General features: G+C 42.0%; 1 protein-coding gene across 6 annotated transcripts in view; it reads right to left on the bottom strand.

The window, feature by feature from the left end:
- syne1a (spectrin repeat containing, nuclear envelope 1a) overlaps window positions 1–15,814 on the bottom strand; it is a 122,483-nt gene that overhangs the window by 18,821 nt on the left and 87,848 nt on the right. For 5 of the 6 annotated variants that reach the window (XR_004660426.1, XR_004660427.1, XM_034900288.1 and 2 more), the window contains exons 100-131: window positions 14,852–14,983; window positions 14,007–14,107; window positions 13,606–13,756; window positions 13,251–13,379; window positions 12,964–13,137; window positions 12,604–12,819; window positions 12,391–12,492; window positions 12,153–12,272; window positions 11,862–12,062; window positions 11,572–11,745; window positions 11,352–11,483; window positions 11,004–11,200; window positions 10,681–10,813; window positions 10,377–10,559; window positions 10,084–10,233; window positions 9,772–9,948; window positions 8,692–8,847; window positions 8,430–8,585; window positions 8,164–8,334; window positions 7,860–7,993; window positions 7,558–7,762; window positions 6,828–7,010; window positions 6,549–6,695; window positions 6,179–6,333; window positions 5,789–5,936; window positions 5,605–5,699; window positions 5,273–5,507; window positions 4,653–4,904; window positions 3,252–3,377; window positions 1,784–1,939; window positions 1,168–1,326; window positions 782–948 (exon numbers count right to left, since the gene is read on the bottom strand). Coding sequence is in view for 4 of the 6 variants with exons in the window: in XM_034900288.1 (XP_034756179.1) it covers window positions 782–948; window positions 1,168–1,326; window positions 1,784–1,939; window positions 3,252–3,377; window positions 4,653–4,904; window positions 5,273–5,507; window positions 5,605–5,699; window positions 5,789–5,936; window positions 6,179–6,333; window positions 6,549–6,695; window positions 6,828–7,010; window positions 7,558–7,762; window positions 7,860–7,993; window positions 8,164–8,334; window positions 8,430–8,585; window positions 8,692–8,847; window positions 9,772–9,948; window positions 10,084–10,233; window positions 10,377–10,559; window positions 10,681–10,813; window positions 11,004–11,200; window positions 11,352–11,483; window positions 11,572–11,745; window positions 11,862–12,062; window positions 12,153–12,272; window positions 12,391–12,492; window positions 12,604–12,819; window positions 12,964–13,137; window positions 13,251–13,379; window positions 13,606–13,756; window positions 14,007–14,107; window positions 14,852–14,983 (5,117 nt within the window). In the remaining 2 variants the exon portion in view is untranslated. The remainder of the gene's footprint in view (window positions 1–781; window positions 949–1,167; window positions 1,327–1,783; window positions 1,940–3,251; window positions 3,378–4,652; window positions 4,905–5,272; window positions 5,508–5,604; window positions 5,700–5,788; window positions 5,937–6,178; window positions 6,334–6,548; window positions 6,696–6,827; window positions 7,011–7,557; window positions 7,763–7,859; window positions 7,994–8,163; window positions 8,335–8,429; window positions 8,586–8,691; window positions 8,848–9,771; window positions 9,949–10,083; window positions 10,234–10,376; window positions 10,560–10,680; window positions 10,814–11,003; window positions 11,201–11,351; window positions 11,484–11,571; window positions 11,746–11,861; window positions 12,063–12,152; window positions 12,273–12,390; window positions 12,493–12,603; window positions 12,820–12,963; window positions 13,138–13,250; window positions 13,380–13,605; window positions 13,757–14,006; window positions 14,108–14,851; window positions 14,984–15,814) is intronic. The other variant, XM_034900287.1, reaches the window with a different exon arrangement.

The following is a 15,814-nucleotide window of genomic DNA, read 5'->3' as shown; positions in this document are numbered from 1 at the left end:
GGGTATCATTATTTGTCTTTTTATCCAAATAATGATACTCTTAGGACTATGTCTGTATTTCTTTTCATTTATCAGACTACAAACTTTAAGGAAACATATAAAATTTGACTTAATTTTTCATAAAAGTTTTTGGGGGTTTCCCCTCCACCTTCACATAACCAACACTACTATCAAATAGTCTTCAATTGTTAAGACACTTAAACTCTTAAAGCTCCCATGCTATCATCATTTTTGGGTACATAATTGTATTTTGAGGATATACCGGAACCTCAAAAAACATATTTTTGTTGTACTGCACACTGCTGCAGATCCTGTTTTCACCCTGTGTGTTTAGGTCTCTGTTTTAGCTACAGAGTGAGACATCTCACTTGTATTAGCTACACAGTGAGACATCTCACTTGTATTAGCTACGCAGTGAGACATCTCACTTCTATACTATCTTTGTTGGGAGTCGTACATGCGCAGTAGCTAGGTAAGATCACATCAGCTAGATACCTTTTTTTTGTAGATTTTGGTGAACTATTGTGCCATTGAGAACAAGCTAGTATGCCAGCGCTAGGATGCTACAGTCAGCCACCACATCTCGGCTAATTACATAGAAAGCCATGAAGAATTTGAAGGCAGAGGACATTCAGAAACCTGTATCTCACTCAAAACAGCATGGATAGTTTTTTTGTATGTTTGTATGCGTGTGGAAGCACCAGAGGCCCAAAATAACACCCGGAATCCCAGAAAAACTGATTTTCATAATTTGGGCACATTAAGAGTCTTGTTGACCCACCTGGCAGAAATTAGGTCCAGCAGATGTTGCCAGCGCTCGCTGACTTTTCTGAGTTTGTGTTGGATCTCGGCTGCTTTGCTGTCTTGGCTGGACCTGGCCAGGCGCTCACCCATAACCTGCAGCTGTTGCTTGTTCTCTTGAGCTACACTGATCTCCTCCTGGTAGTCCTGGGAGACAGACACCAATGGGTAGTAAATAAAATATGTAAGTAAATAAATTACTCAGTGCTTAGCAGTGACCAAGATCTGGAAATGTCAAAACAATTTAACTCTGGTTGTACTGAGTGCACTTCTGCATGCATAGATGTATTCTGTTCATTAATTTCTACATATTTGCTTTTAAAGTACTGTATGTTTTTGTTGTTGTGCGTCTGTGTGTTAAATTACCTTGCGCAGCTTTTCAATCATCTCCTCAATGCTGATGTCTCCATTCTGAGATACCTTAATCTCCATCTGTGTGAGCCACTCACATAGCTCCTTGTTCTTCTCATTGAATACTGCCCACTCATTCAACTTCTCGCTCACCTGCTGCCTGCGCAGGGAAAGCTGAGGGGACAGAGGAGAGGACAGAGGGGGGAAGAAATGATACGAGAGAAAAGACGTGGAAACCGATGATGAGAAAAGAGTCAAAATATGAAAAATTGATGATAATTTGGTGGTTAAGTAATGGGAAAGATTCTGGGAAAAAAATAGAATTTGTGGAAGATAAACTAAAATTAGGGGTCTGATTGAACACTTAATGCTAAAAAAACTAAAACATACTGAAGGGGCAACAACACTATGCCCAGTTCTGTTAATTCTTTTAAACCTCTCTCAATCTTAACAAAACGCTTACTCACAGTAACACACACGTCACAAATAACACTGTTGGCTGAGATACTGTTGGCACAGACAAAGCACTTTAAGTACTTGTTGGGAAATAATATATAATAATATATAATAATAACATCAGCCTTTTAAAACACAACAAAGAACCATGGTCAAGAGTACTGTGCGAATATACCTGATGGCAGACCTCCCCCCACTGGCGCTGGAGCAGTTGGAGGCGTTCCTGTAGGACCGTGATGTCATCTGCACTGACCACACCCTCCAAGGAGTCCCTCAACAGGAACAAGGAAGTGAGGTCATCAGTCCAGCCTTCCACACTGCTCTCCAACTCCTGCATCCAGATGACATGATAAGAGATGATTTACAACACACAGAGAAGTGACCCTAACCTTAAATGCAAAGATACAGTAAGACTAGCTTACTAACCAACAGCTATAGTCTAATAGAAAAGGAAAACCACAGAGCAGAACTACTGTAGCTCAACTGCAGCTGCTGCACCCTCAGAAATAGACCAAAAGCAAACGGTAAACTGACAATGACTATTGATAAATATTACTACAAAACATGTTGCATAAAACATTCTACTAAATGGAATGACTAAGATTTTCTGAAAAAGGCATAAAGCAGTAATATGTTACATTTATTATTATTACTTTATATATTGAAATAAAACATTATCAGTCAAGGTTAAAAGCAAGATAAGGTAACAGACACATCAAACCTTGCATCTTCTCCTCCTCCGTCACTGTGACGGTTTTGCTGCCGTGTAATCATTTGTGGACCTGGAGAATGTCTCCATTATGTGACGCGTACAATAGGAAGAACACGCGCATACACAAAAACACCCCCACTGCAAGCATAGACGCTCTCTCTCTCATGCGCATGCACCCTCTTTCTCTCTCTCTCTCTCTCTCCTTTTCTCTCTCCCCACCCCCTCTCTTGTGCAGCTACTCTAGCAGCCCTTTCCTCCCTGAGGAGTTGAGGACATGTCATGCATGAAACATGATTGCATACAGTGTCCAGTGGTTAACAACAATCTGCAAATGATCATAATGTAAATTTTAACACACAAACATGACATCTGAGAAGCTGTGGGAACTAACAAGGAAAATAAGAGAATCTCTGGTTGTTCATTCCAGCAGCATTTTTGGCATCATTTCAGCCATATTAAAAGGTCTTGATCAGGACAAGCTAGTTTTGAAAATATAAATACAGAAAACAAATTATATGCAAGACTACAAATATAATTTTTTTTAATTAGATAAAGACTCAAATGATGTAGGAGAAAAAACAACATCTATACCAACAATTTGAAAACCAAACAAACAAGGTCAAACAATGAGAAAGCAGATGACCGATAAAGTTTGTTTTGTTTTTTAGCTTCTGGTCTGTCTGCTTATCTGTTTGTCCTCATAGCCAGATTAAGGGATAGAGGGATGAGAAGTCTCTGTGTGTGTGTGTGTGTGTGTGTGTGTGTGTGTGTGTGTGTGTGTGTGTGTGTGTGTGTGTGTAAAAGAGAGACAGACCAAGAGAGACAGAGAGAGTAAGCGAGCAAGCATGTGCACATGTATGATGCATAGATGCAAACCAATTAACCTGGAAAAAAGAAAGCATTGTTAATTTGAGTATTAGATTCTCCCCACCTTGCATCTGATTTGCTCTGAGTGCAGCTCCTCTTGGTGATCAGGCAGTGGCATGGACAGCTTCCTTTTGAAGGCCCTTAGCTTCTCCAGTGACGCATTTATGCCTTTCTCATATCGCTCCCAGTTCTACACACACAAAGACGCACACAGTAAGAATTACAGCATAAAACACACGCAAATATTCTTCCTGCAGCATTAGTAAAGGTGAACTGCAGAATAAACAGAGACACACACACACACACCAAATGCCGTACACAGTTCACTCACCCCGAACCTTGCACGCAACCCCTTGAGAAACAGTAATACAGTAACAATCCAACAACAGCCAGAAAAGAATTAACACAGCTTCATAAAGAGGTTCTGCTCCAAAGGGCGCGGATTACAGCTATTTTTTTAGTCTGAATAATGCTCCAATTCAGGATAAAACGGGTAATATTTGGCAAGAAATAGTGCATCAAAGTGGCAAGAGTCATGGTAAAAGAACAGCCAGGATCGGACTAGAATAGCTACAGTAGGCACTCTTAGTGCAAACCAAGGAGAAAAGAGAGAGAGAGAGTAACTAAGATCGTGGGAGAATAAGATTAAGAGGAAGAGAGGAGTGAACCATGTTCAAACTAAATAAATCCCATATGCATCTTTAAAACTGCGTCACTCAGTCCCATTCAGAACAGGGCACTGTGCCAGCCTGCAAAATCTACCTTGCAGGCTTCGAATCATTACAGCTCACTGGATAGCATCCACACTCATATGTGTGCGTGTGTGTGTGTGTGTGTGTGTGTGTGTGTGTGTGTGTGTGTGCGTGCGTGCGTGCGAGCTGGCACTAATGTCTTTGTGCAATTTCGGCATTTTGTAATACTTCAGCGCAAGTTTGCGCAGATGTTTAGACATTTATCCAAAGACAAAAGTTAATATGCTCCATCTCTGTACTTCTCATCAGGACATTTTATGCAGCATTGCATAATTCATTTGGTTTCAGTGTCCTGCATGTACAATCAGGGACACTCATTAAACGTTCTGCACCCTTAACAGCGCCTTCACACTGCAGAATTGTAGAGACACAGCTAGCTTAGCCTTCAACACAGACTGGGCTCAAATGAGGATTCACATACCTGCAGTAGCACAGAATCTATTATGATACAACACAGTCTTTACTCTAACAACTGCCATCTATGTATAAGGGTAACAAAAACCTACTTTGTAATGCTGCATGCCAATGAGTATAGGAACTTAAGCATAGAACAATGAGAGGAAGTAATGAGGGTAAAATTAAAAAGGACACTGCCTTTATGTTATGTTGTCATATGTTTTTACTATAGCTTGGATAAGAAAGGACTACATGAACAAACCCAAAAAAACTATGAAAACATGTTCACTATTATTACAGGTGTACTTTTGCCTTACCTTGAGCATGCCATGCAGCTCCCGCCTCTGCTGGTCCAGGCGGTGGTGGGCGTGCCTCCACCTCTCCTGAATGTCCATCAGCTCTGTCTGAAGGGTGGACTCGGCCCTGGCGTCAGCTGACTGCAGCAGGCTCCTGCCGGCCTCCACTGTCAGAATGTAGCCTCCATGTTGCCTCTGCAGCACTCGCTCCCTCAGCTGGAGGAGCAGAGACAGGGACAGTGGGCAGAAAGTGTATAGGTTTACTACGGGAGTCTAAGGTTGGAAAAGGGTGTTTATTATTTATTAGTAGGAGCTTTAAATTTCCTTACTGCAATTAAGTGTTAAATTAAAATTTAAAAAATATTTAACTGTTCATTATTTAAATGAGTTTAGAGGCCTCTTCCAACTTTTTAAACAAGCTTAGATAGAAAATACAGTAATTAGTTTAGGGCAACATGGGAGTGTCAGAGACTGAACCCATCACCAACCTCATGCACCTACTAAATACTTTAGCAGAATTGTGCCTTATAGAGATAATAAAGAATAAATATTTAGATAAACTAATTTCAAAGAAGATAAGAAGTTTGAAAAAGGTGCTGGGTGAAGGACCGTAAAAGCTCCTCCATAGTGTTGTAACCTACCTGTACCTGATCTAACAGGTTTCTGGCCTGCTGCAGGGAGACTGGTTCTCCTGGCTGATGTACATCTGGATCACGGGTCACTTCTTGAAGCCACTGTAGCAGCTTCTCTGCCATTTCCCGGTAGTTCTGCCACTGGCGGACCAAACTATCAATTATGCCCCTTCGCTGCTGTGCCCGCCTCACTACACCCTGCCACTGATTGCTTAGCAAGGCCAGCTTTACACTGAAGTCATCTCTGTTAGGGGGACAAGAGTGGGAATGGCATGTATCCTCCTCATTTTCATTAGAGAGGTAAAATTGTTATATACTGTAGATTGTGTGTGTCTGTTTACCTGTCATCCACTTGTCCCTGGTCCAACATATGATGGCCATCATTGATGATGGAGTAGAGAATCTGTTGCCTGCTAAACATCTCTGCCTGGAACAACTGTATGCAAATATAAATATATTAATAACAACACTGTACATATAAAAATTGCTGTCTTAGTAAATATGCACTTTTAATGCTTCTCTGACCTCATGGCCTCGCTGCTGCTCCAGAAGACTCTGGTAGTTTCCTGAGATCTCAGCAGCCAGCTTCTGTTCAGTCTGAGACAGGAAGTCCATCCACGCCTCACACTTCTGGAGGAAACTCTGCTGCTGGAGCAACACTGCCTGCAGTTTACTAAAGAGGGACAGAGGAAAGTTGTTTGGAACATAAACACCACTAACACAGAAGAAGATGAGTGCCGCTTTATGTTAAGAATTTTACACGTTGTCACTACTAATGTAATTAATAGTTTTTTTGGGTGACAAATTGCAAACACTTTCCTAAAGTATGTCATTGTGAAGTTATACAATAGAAAAGAAAATGGATGCTATATCTTATGTTTAATCAAACAAGGGACACTTGAAGGTTTCAGGCACCTGAACCTCTCAGTGAGGTGAGCAGAGTGAGTGGTCCATGCTCTATTGAGACTTTGCAGCCGTTTAACATCTCTGTCACTGACGGGCAGTCTGTACACCAACTCGTTAACACGTTCAAGGTCTGGAGACAGACTGCTCAGCTTCAACAGGTGAACCTGGAAAGACATTATTACATGTTTTCAGTGGGACAGTCTAAGGAACGAACATGCTTTGGCCATCAAATTAAAGTAAATCTAATGAATTAATTACGCTTCTGGTCGTCATTTATTACACAATTTATTTAAGCAGACTTTTTGGTGAAAAGCATCACACATCAACAGCAACATCAGCAACACAGCATCAACAATCTAGACAGCAATTTTTGTCATACCTTCAGTTTTTCCATGCGTGTCTGGACCACAGTGAGCTCTGGGGAGCCGACTGGGTCACACTCCTTCAGCACTTCCTCAGCCTCCTCAGCCTTACAGATCAGTATGTCCAACTGCTCTCTAAAACCCTCACAGGCCTGAGATCCAGACTACAAATCATCACACAGACACAGTGAATACACAGAAGTGAAGGCTTACTTTATTCATATATTGGGGTTTTATGTAGAAAACAGTGATGTGTATATCATTAAGCCCATGCCCACCAATCCCTTCTTTCCTACCTGCAGTACTTTCTGCTGCCTGTGTAGGGCATGCTCCAGTGTTGCTAGGCGATGTGTGAGTGACAGGTGGTCAGACTGTAGGGCCGCCAATGAGGAGGCAGCCACTTGGCTCTTCAGCTGTTCCCCTAAAGCCTGCAGCTGCAGGAGGGACTGCTGCAATGAGGTCTGGTCACAAAGGCACGCCTATAACAGTAATGTCATCAGAGTTTAGGAACAGAATTACTGAATACTTTGAGAAGTTAGAAAAAGTCATGGTTTTTACACAGGGAAAACAAGGCAAAGGCAACGAAAGACAAAGAAAGACCAACCACTTGTTTCTAGCAACAGTTTGCATCAGTGATCCTCAGTCAAAATAGGTCTGCTTACAGTATTAGGACAGTGTGACTCTAGACATCGCCCAGCACGGCCCTAAAAGCACAGCATGACACCGGGGGGGACCCCTGTAGGGTAAATCAGGGGCCTTTCTTTCAATTTGCACCCTCCTTTTCAAAGGGCTTTTGTCAGATTGTGCTTTGAATCAACATTCAAGCAGATGAAAGGGCAGGGTGAAATTTGGTATTCTGCAGTGGGGATAGAGGCTTTGTGGATCCTCATAGTGAGCTGACAAGCCGTTTCGGAGCTTATTCACAAACCATAAATAAGGCTGGGGGTAAGCTCCAACACCTGTCTGAAAAACTTTCATATAGTCATATACTGGAATACTGTGTTACACTGTCCCAACTCTACCCACATTGCAGTCCATTATCCAAGCACAGCTCTCTTCTTCTGTGATCTCCCTGTCGATGGCACTCTTTAGCAAACGATCAGAACGTTCTTCCTGTTTCTGAACTGCTGACACACACTGGCCACACAATGACCTGTAGTGCTGCCACATCCCCAGCAGGGCTTTACTGCTCCTCAGCTGCTCTGAGATCTGCTCTAGTAGACTGTTCCACCTATAACAGAGGAGGAGAAACATATTACACATTGACCTGACCTCAGACGTTGCTGCAGTTTCATTTGAGGACACTGAGGGATTTTTGTTCTCCCTACCTAATGTTGACATCCCGGAGGGCTGTGTTAAGTGTTTCAGCCACAGATGGGTGGCACTCTGTCAGAAGCTGGTGTGTTACAGTGCCAAACTTCCTCAGGCTGCTCTCCTGTTTATCCATCTCCTCCTGAAGGTTCTTAAAAACACAGACATCCACCAAAAGTAAACTTGATTTCATCTTTAATGTTTTTTGTCTATCAACACATTCTATTTATTACCTCAAGTGTGTCTTTTGAACAATGTGTAGATGTTCCTTCCTAAGTTTTTTCAGGGGTGTGTCACTCTGCACATATTTACATTACTCACCTCTAGACTCTCCACCTGCTGCTGTACTGCCTCTAGAGACCCATTAAGGAGGCGTAGCCTGGACACGGAGTACCTCCCTTCCATCAGGTAACCATTAATTTCCTCTGAAGCTCGCCGGTACAGCGTCCACTGCTCCAGCACCGACCGCAGGCTTACCTTCATTTGACCTATCTGATAGGAAGGATGAGAGATGAAACGTGGTATAAGTGGTTTAAAGCACAATGGGAAAATGTAGACCATGAGGGTAAAGGATTCAAGAAGCATACCATGTGGTCCAAATGAGTCCAGGATTGGTTCAGTCTTTTGAGGGTCTCCTTAACAACAGAGCAGGCTGCTCCTCTCTTATCCTGGATGAGAGTGTTTCCTCGTTCCTCTGCTTTCTCTAGATCCTTCTCTTTTTCCTTCACTAAGTCCTCCAACTCCTGCAACAAACAAATAATTGTTTTTATTGTCATAATTATAGAAATAATAAAAATGTAATTGTGTGTGGCATGCTTAGCAGTGCTGTACAGTATACAGTATGTGTACCTGACAGTCTTTAAGTGCATTCTGTACCGATGCTACATCCTCTATCCTGTGTCTCTTCTTCAGTTTCTCCTCCTGTAGAGTGAGCCAGGTTTTCAAGGCCTGAACTCCATTTTCATGCTCCAACCAACCTTCCAAAAGTCCTTCCAAAAGCTGAATCTAAAATTCAAACAGAATTCAGAACAGACTTAAAAGGATAATTCGGCAATTATCAACCTTATCTCTACCTATCTGGGTTAGGGATATGGTGTGAAAAAAAGCCTTCAGTTCGTTCCAATGTTCTCTGTGTCTCAGCCGGTTGCTGCTGCAAAATCGGCTCTACTTCTACAGAGCTGGATCAGATTTAGTAGCTGGGCGCGCACTGCTGTTCACATAATTCCTTATCCTCTTTTCTTGTATTGCAAACAGGCTATGTTTCCGTTAGCAAGAGGAAGTTATGGACAAGATCCTTTTACAGTGTACATTTCACAATGTCTTGAGTGACTGATGGATATTCGGTCAAAGAAGCAGAGGAAGGCTGCAGCAAGGATGCAGGGAGCCTCCGGAACCTGAGCTGAAGAGATCCTTTGCTTAAATTCCCCTTTGATGACAACAAAAACTGAATCCTGCTGCAATGAATGTCAGTGTGGGCAGTTTTTGCTGGTTACAGTCGCAGATGACAGCTCTTACTGGGCTGTTTGTGCATTACCATGTGTTTACTTGAACAGGAATGTGGATTGTGTTGATGAGTTAACAGGTAATTAATCTAGTCTTGGTTTAGTGAAATAGACAAACTTGAATTCAGAAGGTTTACGGTGTTTTTTTCTGTTTAGGTGTACAAATGTTTCCTTGCTTTACATTTTGTGAGTTTATGAAACGCATCCAGGTGCATATAGCCACAGCTGCCACGGATATGCGAGAGGATAATTCACTTTCTCAATCAATATAGCACACACTGGGGAAATTATTTCTTCAAGAGACTACATGTACTATGAGTACTGATTGGAAATCCACATTAAGCTATAACTAAGAAACAACAAACTAAAAATAAAATTTATTAGCGTATTATACTGTGTACTATACTACAAGTGACTGAAACATTACCTTTTCAGCAATGAGCCCCTGTAGTATCTGCCACCGTCTGTTCATAGCTCCAAGCTTTTCAGCAAAGTCTGTTTTGTCACTGCGCTTTCCCTCCACATCTTGACTGCTGATCTGCAGCACTGACTGGTTTACAAAGTCCACAGTTAACTGCTTACAGGTCAGATCAATGCGGTAACCCTGTAAAATACAAATAAAGCATGATGTGAAAGGAAAATAGAGAAAAGTCATGTAATAGATAACATGTTTTTGCAGCATGACCAGAATGATACAACTATTGAACTCTTTGGGTGTTAACAGATAACAGTTTTCTACCTTATACTTCTGTAAGAAGTCCTGGACAACCTCTGAGCCTACAGCTCCCATGATTTTGTCCTGATCCTCCTTTATGATGTTCTCCATGAGAGAAATCCAGCTCATCAGCTCTGTGATGGCATGCCGGGATGCCAGCTTCTCCATTTGCAACTGATGGATGAGAGCAGAGGAGTTACAATGTTACAAAAAGCCAACATACAGTATAATCGAGTATTGACAAGGACAACACCTCTTGGGAAGACAAATTGTGCAAGAGTTGACAACCATTAGTGTAACAGCTGCTGTTCTCAGACCTGGTGTAGCTTCTCTTGTACTACAGGAATACGAGTCAACAGCTCAGCCCACTGAGTGTCGATTTGGCCCAGCGCCGTCCTGAGACCAGCTGTATCTACTCGTTTCAATCGCAGAAGCTGGTTGCCTGTACTCAGCACAGATGAGCGCAAAGACGACTTAGCATCCACCTCTTTGGAAAACTCCTATCAGTAACAAAAATGACAGTGAGAAAAGTTGGAATCTAATTGTGTATTCATTAATAATATATATGTTATTATTAGGTGTTTGGCACATTTTTGCTGCTCGTGTTATAACCAAACTAACCAGGAAGGCATAGAGGTGGTCTCTGACGGTCTCTAGCTCCTGAGGCACTGTCACTGACTGGGTCGTCCAGAACTCTAGCTGGTTCAGAGCTGACTGTAACCAGTGGCTCAACTCTGCTGACTCTCTCTGGTATCTGAAATGTATATACAGGACACAATATGATACTTTATTTCTGCCAACTTCTAAAAGATCAAATGGATGTTTATTTCTGTATTCAGAACACAAACAGAATGGCTGACTCACACTGCTACATTATTGATTTGGGATTTATTTCTAGGCACACTGGCAAACAAAACAAAATCAGACTATTGTTAGACCCTGACCTGCTCCAGTGTTTTTGCGTGGAATCGAGGCGGTGCAGCTCCTTGTTGACCTTGGTGGTGGAGGAGAGCCAATGTTCTCCCAGTTGGGTGAGCTGGCTCTCCAAGTCAGAACAGCCAACAGACAGAAGAAGTCTCTTGCCTTCCTCCAGGACTTGGTAGAGCTGAGGCTGGTGCTCCGTCAGACTGGCCTTCAGACGCTAAAGGACAGATGAAAAACTGATAAATTACAAATTCAGTAATCTAACAAGCATGCTTGACTACAACTTTAAGAGAGAGTAAGATTACATTGTGATACTGCATGCATGCATTCATTTCTATGTCTTTCTTTGTCTTTACAAAGTTTCTTACCTGGAAGAGGCCGATCCTTTCAACAAGTCTTTCCTCTGTCTCTTCTACCAGGCCTACAGTGGGGATGCTACACTCCACAGCCTCCAGCTGTCTACACAGAGCTTGGTAGTCTTCTACAAGCCTGCTCCATGACTGTCAAAAAAGGGAGAAAGAAGAGAGTGGCTAAGTTACTGTATTCTACATGTTCCTCATTATCATTCTATTAATCACTCATTCCCACCTCTAGTATGCCCTCCAGCTCCACTCCCCTCCTGTGGGCCTGTTTGAGCACACTGTGGGCTAAGGCCATGGTTTCCTCAAGGGCCTGGTTTTCCCTCTGCGCAATCAGACCAGACACTTTACTGTAGAACGTCTGGGTAAGGATCATGTGGCATTCCAGACCGTGGAAAAACTCCTGTATTTTAAGGAAGAAATAGATGAAAGACACTGTTAGAAAAAGATCATTTCTAAATGAATAACAATTATACTATAATTCAGTGAAACACTACCCCCTTTTAGCACCCTCCTTACCTTGTGTTTCTTCAGTAACATCTGAACCTCTATGACAGAAGCCACAGTCATCTTCTGATCGGCAGCCATCTTGTCCTGGGCGGTGTCCACCAGGTCTGTGAGGTCATGAAGCGCAGCTTCATACTGAGCCTTGAGAGACAAGCCATGGTTCAGGCTGCTACGTCTGGAGCCCACCATCAGCACCAGTTCCTCATAGGCATCCTGCACAAAAACATCAACATGTCAGTCATAAAATATTATAGCGTCCTGAAACAGTGTAAGATAGAAAGATATGAGAGAATTTGATATTACTTGTAGTTTGAGAAGTTCCTGGTTGAAGACCTGGTCAGATTGGAGTCCCTCTGCTCTGGTTTTTAGCTCAGTCACTCTCTTCTCAAACTCTCTCAGACTGTCCTCCACCTCTGATAATGTCTACAAAAGAGCCATCTCATTTAATAAAACTGTCTTCTCAAAAGCTTCTGCCAATTCACTGTATCTGTAGGACTCCTGTATTTTGTTTCTTTTGTTCTTCTCTTATCTAGTAGCATACCTCTATCTGTTTGGATACAGGTCTATCCATAGTTATAGCCATCTTCTGTAGCAACAGGTGTTTATTTTCACTCAGAGCTGTGAACAGCATCCTCAGTTCATTCTGGCAATCAGAAACAATGTTCACACTAAGTAAGGCAAGCTTCCTGAAAAGATACTTTATACTCAAGTTAATCAAAATCAGAATGATAGTTTGACACTTGTGCCATTGTACCTGGAAGGTTGAGTGTTCCTGCAGCCGGTCCCTTATGGAGTAACAGTGTTGCTCCAGGGTGGAGTCCAGCAGCCCCATCCTCTCCTGCAGGCCCTCTAGTGTGTCTTCCATCAAAGCTTGCTCTTCTCCTCCACACAGTCGTGACGCTCCTCCAACCAGATGGTCTCTGCACTGGTTTACCTCCCTGATCATTGCTTTCAGATGTTTATTCAGACCCTGAAAAGAAGAGCTGAGGTCAGTAACATAGGGAGTACACTTATTCCGGTAGATTTTTATTTGTGTTGTTCATTTAAGTCAACATATTGTGGCTATAACAGCATATGTTAGCAGTTTAAAACAATACAGTAGTGTCTTTATTACCTCTAGATTTGTAAGTTGTGTCTTTGAATCTTCAGACAGCAGCACAGGACCAGAAAGCAGCTGATTCTCAGCAGCATCCAACCAGGAGGAGGCTGCTGAAACTGCAGCATATAGTTCCTGCTGGACTGTTGTCTCTCCTAAAGACGCTACCATTCTGCTGTCACCACCTGCCGTCTGTGAGGAAGAACAAAGAATATTTACTCAGTACCTTACAAGCTGTAAGAAAGTTGTTGTTCTTTATAAAAGAAACAGAAACCATTCCCACTGGGTAAAAATTCAAGCTTCACCTCATGGGTAATTCTTTCCAGATTCTGACTGCAGCCTTCAAACAAAGCTCTGGGAGAACAAGAGTCTTGACTGGCAGACACGCCTCTAAACACTACACTGGGGCTGGACAGACGGGACCGGTGGAGGACCTATGCACGCAAGTGTGATAAATGAGACAAAAGAGACATATGAAGGTCAGAATGGTAGCATACGTAACAATGAAGGCGTGAAATTACATGACCGAAAAGAAAAGTACCAAGAATGCAATTATTTTAAGTAATGAGCTTAAGACAACACAAAACAAAGTTCTAAGTAAACACAAAACATAATTTATTAAAAAAAAACTTCACACTCCATGATTTATGCGATGTGTACCGGGCTAAGCTGGTCCTGTTCCAGGGAATTGAGGGAGAGCTGCAGCTTTGTGCTCTGATCTTTATTCAGGTTTTCCCAGCGCTGTCTAATCTGGTCCAAAAGAGACAAGGTCTCAGACTCCAGCAACACTCCTCCTGGGATGGACACCTCACTGTGGAGGGAAGAGGCGTGAGTCGTCAAAATTGACATATCTGGTTCCTGGAGTGTTATTTTACTATAGTTATTAAATGTTTGCACAGCCTTTTTCAAAAATACGCATACAAATGTATAAAATCACACCAAACTTCAAATCACAGAAGCTACTCATTACCGAAAGAATACGTGACAGAGAAATGTTAGTCCATTCGGTGCATTACATAACTAATTAAGTACGAGAAGAATAGAGAGACAAGAAAAAGTACCTGTCCCCATTGGGTGTGGTCTGTTGGCTGAGTAACTCCTCTCCAACACTGGCTACAGACTGGAGCAGCCTCCTCTGTTCGGCTACTTGCTTTTGCAGCTCCTAGGAGGTCAACATGTAGCATTTAGGCCATAACATGTAGCAGTTAAATCAGATTTAAATAAGCAATCCACTTAACCTATTCTACTGTGCTATTGTATGGGGTCAAGCCTCCCAGTCAACAGTGAAGCCCATCATATCATTATACAAACTGAAGATAATGGACCGGAAATCACCGTTTGATTGTAAAGAAATACAAGCTTTTAAATTTGTGAAGCTTTATTAAGTTCTATTTTCTTAAACTGACTTTTAAATACACAAATAATCTAGCTCCAGCCATAGTCTGTCCTTTTGTGACAAAATAAATTACAAGGAGAGTGGCCACTAGGGGAGCAGTGGGTGGCAGCTGCATAGCAGAGAGGTGCAAAACCACTTTCAACCAGTCAAGTCTTTTGGTGATAGTGACCAATTGTTGGAATGATTTACCAACTGAAATAAAAACACAAACCAAACTGAAAACATTTAATAGAAAGGCGAAACACTGGCTGAAAGAAAACTAAACATGTAGCCACTGAGTCAGGTCCATAAATGCGGGAGCAGGTGCACGTACACACACATGCACACACTCTGTTGTCCCTGTATTAATGTATTGTCTTTGCTAGATGCCTGGTTGTTTGTGCATGGCTGCCAAGGTTCACCCTGCAGGGCAGGTGTTGGTACGGGAGCTAAACATGTAGCAGTCCAGGCCCCTCACTATCGGGGTGGGTATACATAGGTGAGCGGGTGCGAGAAAGTTCAGCTACTTACCCTCTGTCGAAGAAGGTTGTCGTGGTGTTGTTGTGTGCGTGTAGATCTGGCCTGGGATAGCCAATCCTGGACATTAGGACTCTGGGACAGAGATGAGTCTGGCTCACTGTCCTCCTGCTCCTGTAATGAACCCTGGGAGAAAGAATGAGGGACCTCAACACTTAATTTTATGCTCAGAATATTTTAACATGGGAGAAAAGGGACAGAAAATAATATTTTCTTTCCGAGGAAGGGCTAAAAGGTTTGTACGTTTTTTAAGAACAGAAATGGGAATACATGACCTGCTCCCATAGCAGTGACAGTTTATATTCTGTATAGATACATACAGTATTTAAACATACAGTATTTAAACGTATACTTCATGAAGTCAATTTCAGTTAACTGATCTCTAGCTGAGATGCCAACTCTTCTAGAATACCAATAATTCTAAAATAAATTGTATTAAGCCCTTTATTTACAAAAGTCCTAAATTAAAAAATACATACTGTATTTATAAATATATGTACACATGATATCAGATTCAAATTGATGTTGCTGTCAGTATTTTAATAAATATACTCAGACAAATAAGCTGTTGTCCTATGTGTTGTAGAGTGAATTTGTTGATGAATGAATTTCATTATTTACTAAAAGGCCAGAAACAAGGGAGAATGTCTTTCTGTGAAAAGTAAGAGATTTGTGAAAAAAATTTAGTTGTTTTTCCAAAAGGGGACAAAACCAAAATGTTATGTCATCAGAAACATACCTTATGCAGTACATTTAGTTTTAGCATGTGATGAGATAGCAACCTTTTGTCTGTTGTTTGAGGCCCAGTGGGAGACAGACAGGCTCTTGTTTTTCCACAGTGGAAAACAGTGGACTTTTATGAAGGAGCATGACACAACCTTTAGTATTTGCACAATACTACCATTGATACTGTTACACAGTGTCGCATAATGCAGCACAGTACAACAAAAGTGACAC

The sequence above is a fragment of the Etheostoma cragini genome, chromosome 18, assembly GCF_013103735.1.
Source record: "Etheostoma cragini isolate CJK2018 chromosome 18, CSU_Ecrag_1.0, whole genome shotgun sequence".
NCBI lineage: Eukaryota > Metazoa > Chordata > Actinopteri > Perciformes > Percidae > Etheostoma > Etheostoma cragini.
The sequence above is the reverse complement of the archived record's forward strand: the minus strand, read 5'-3'. Positions and strand labels throughout refer to the sequence as shown.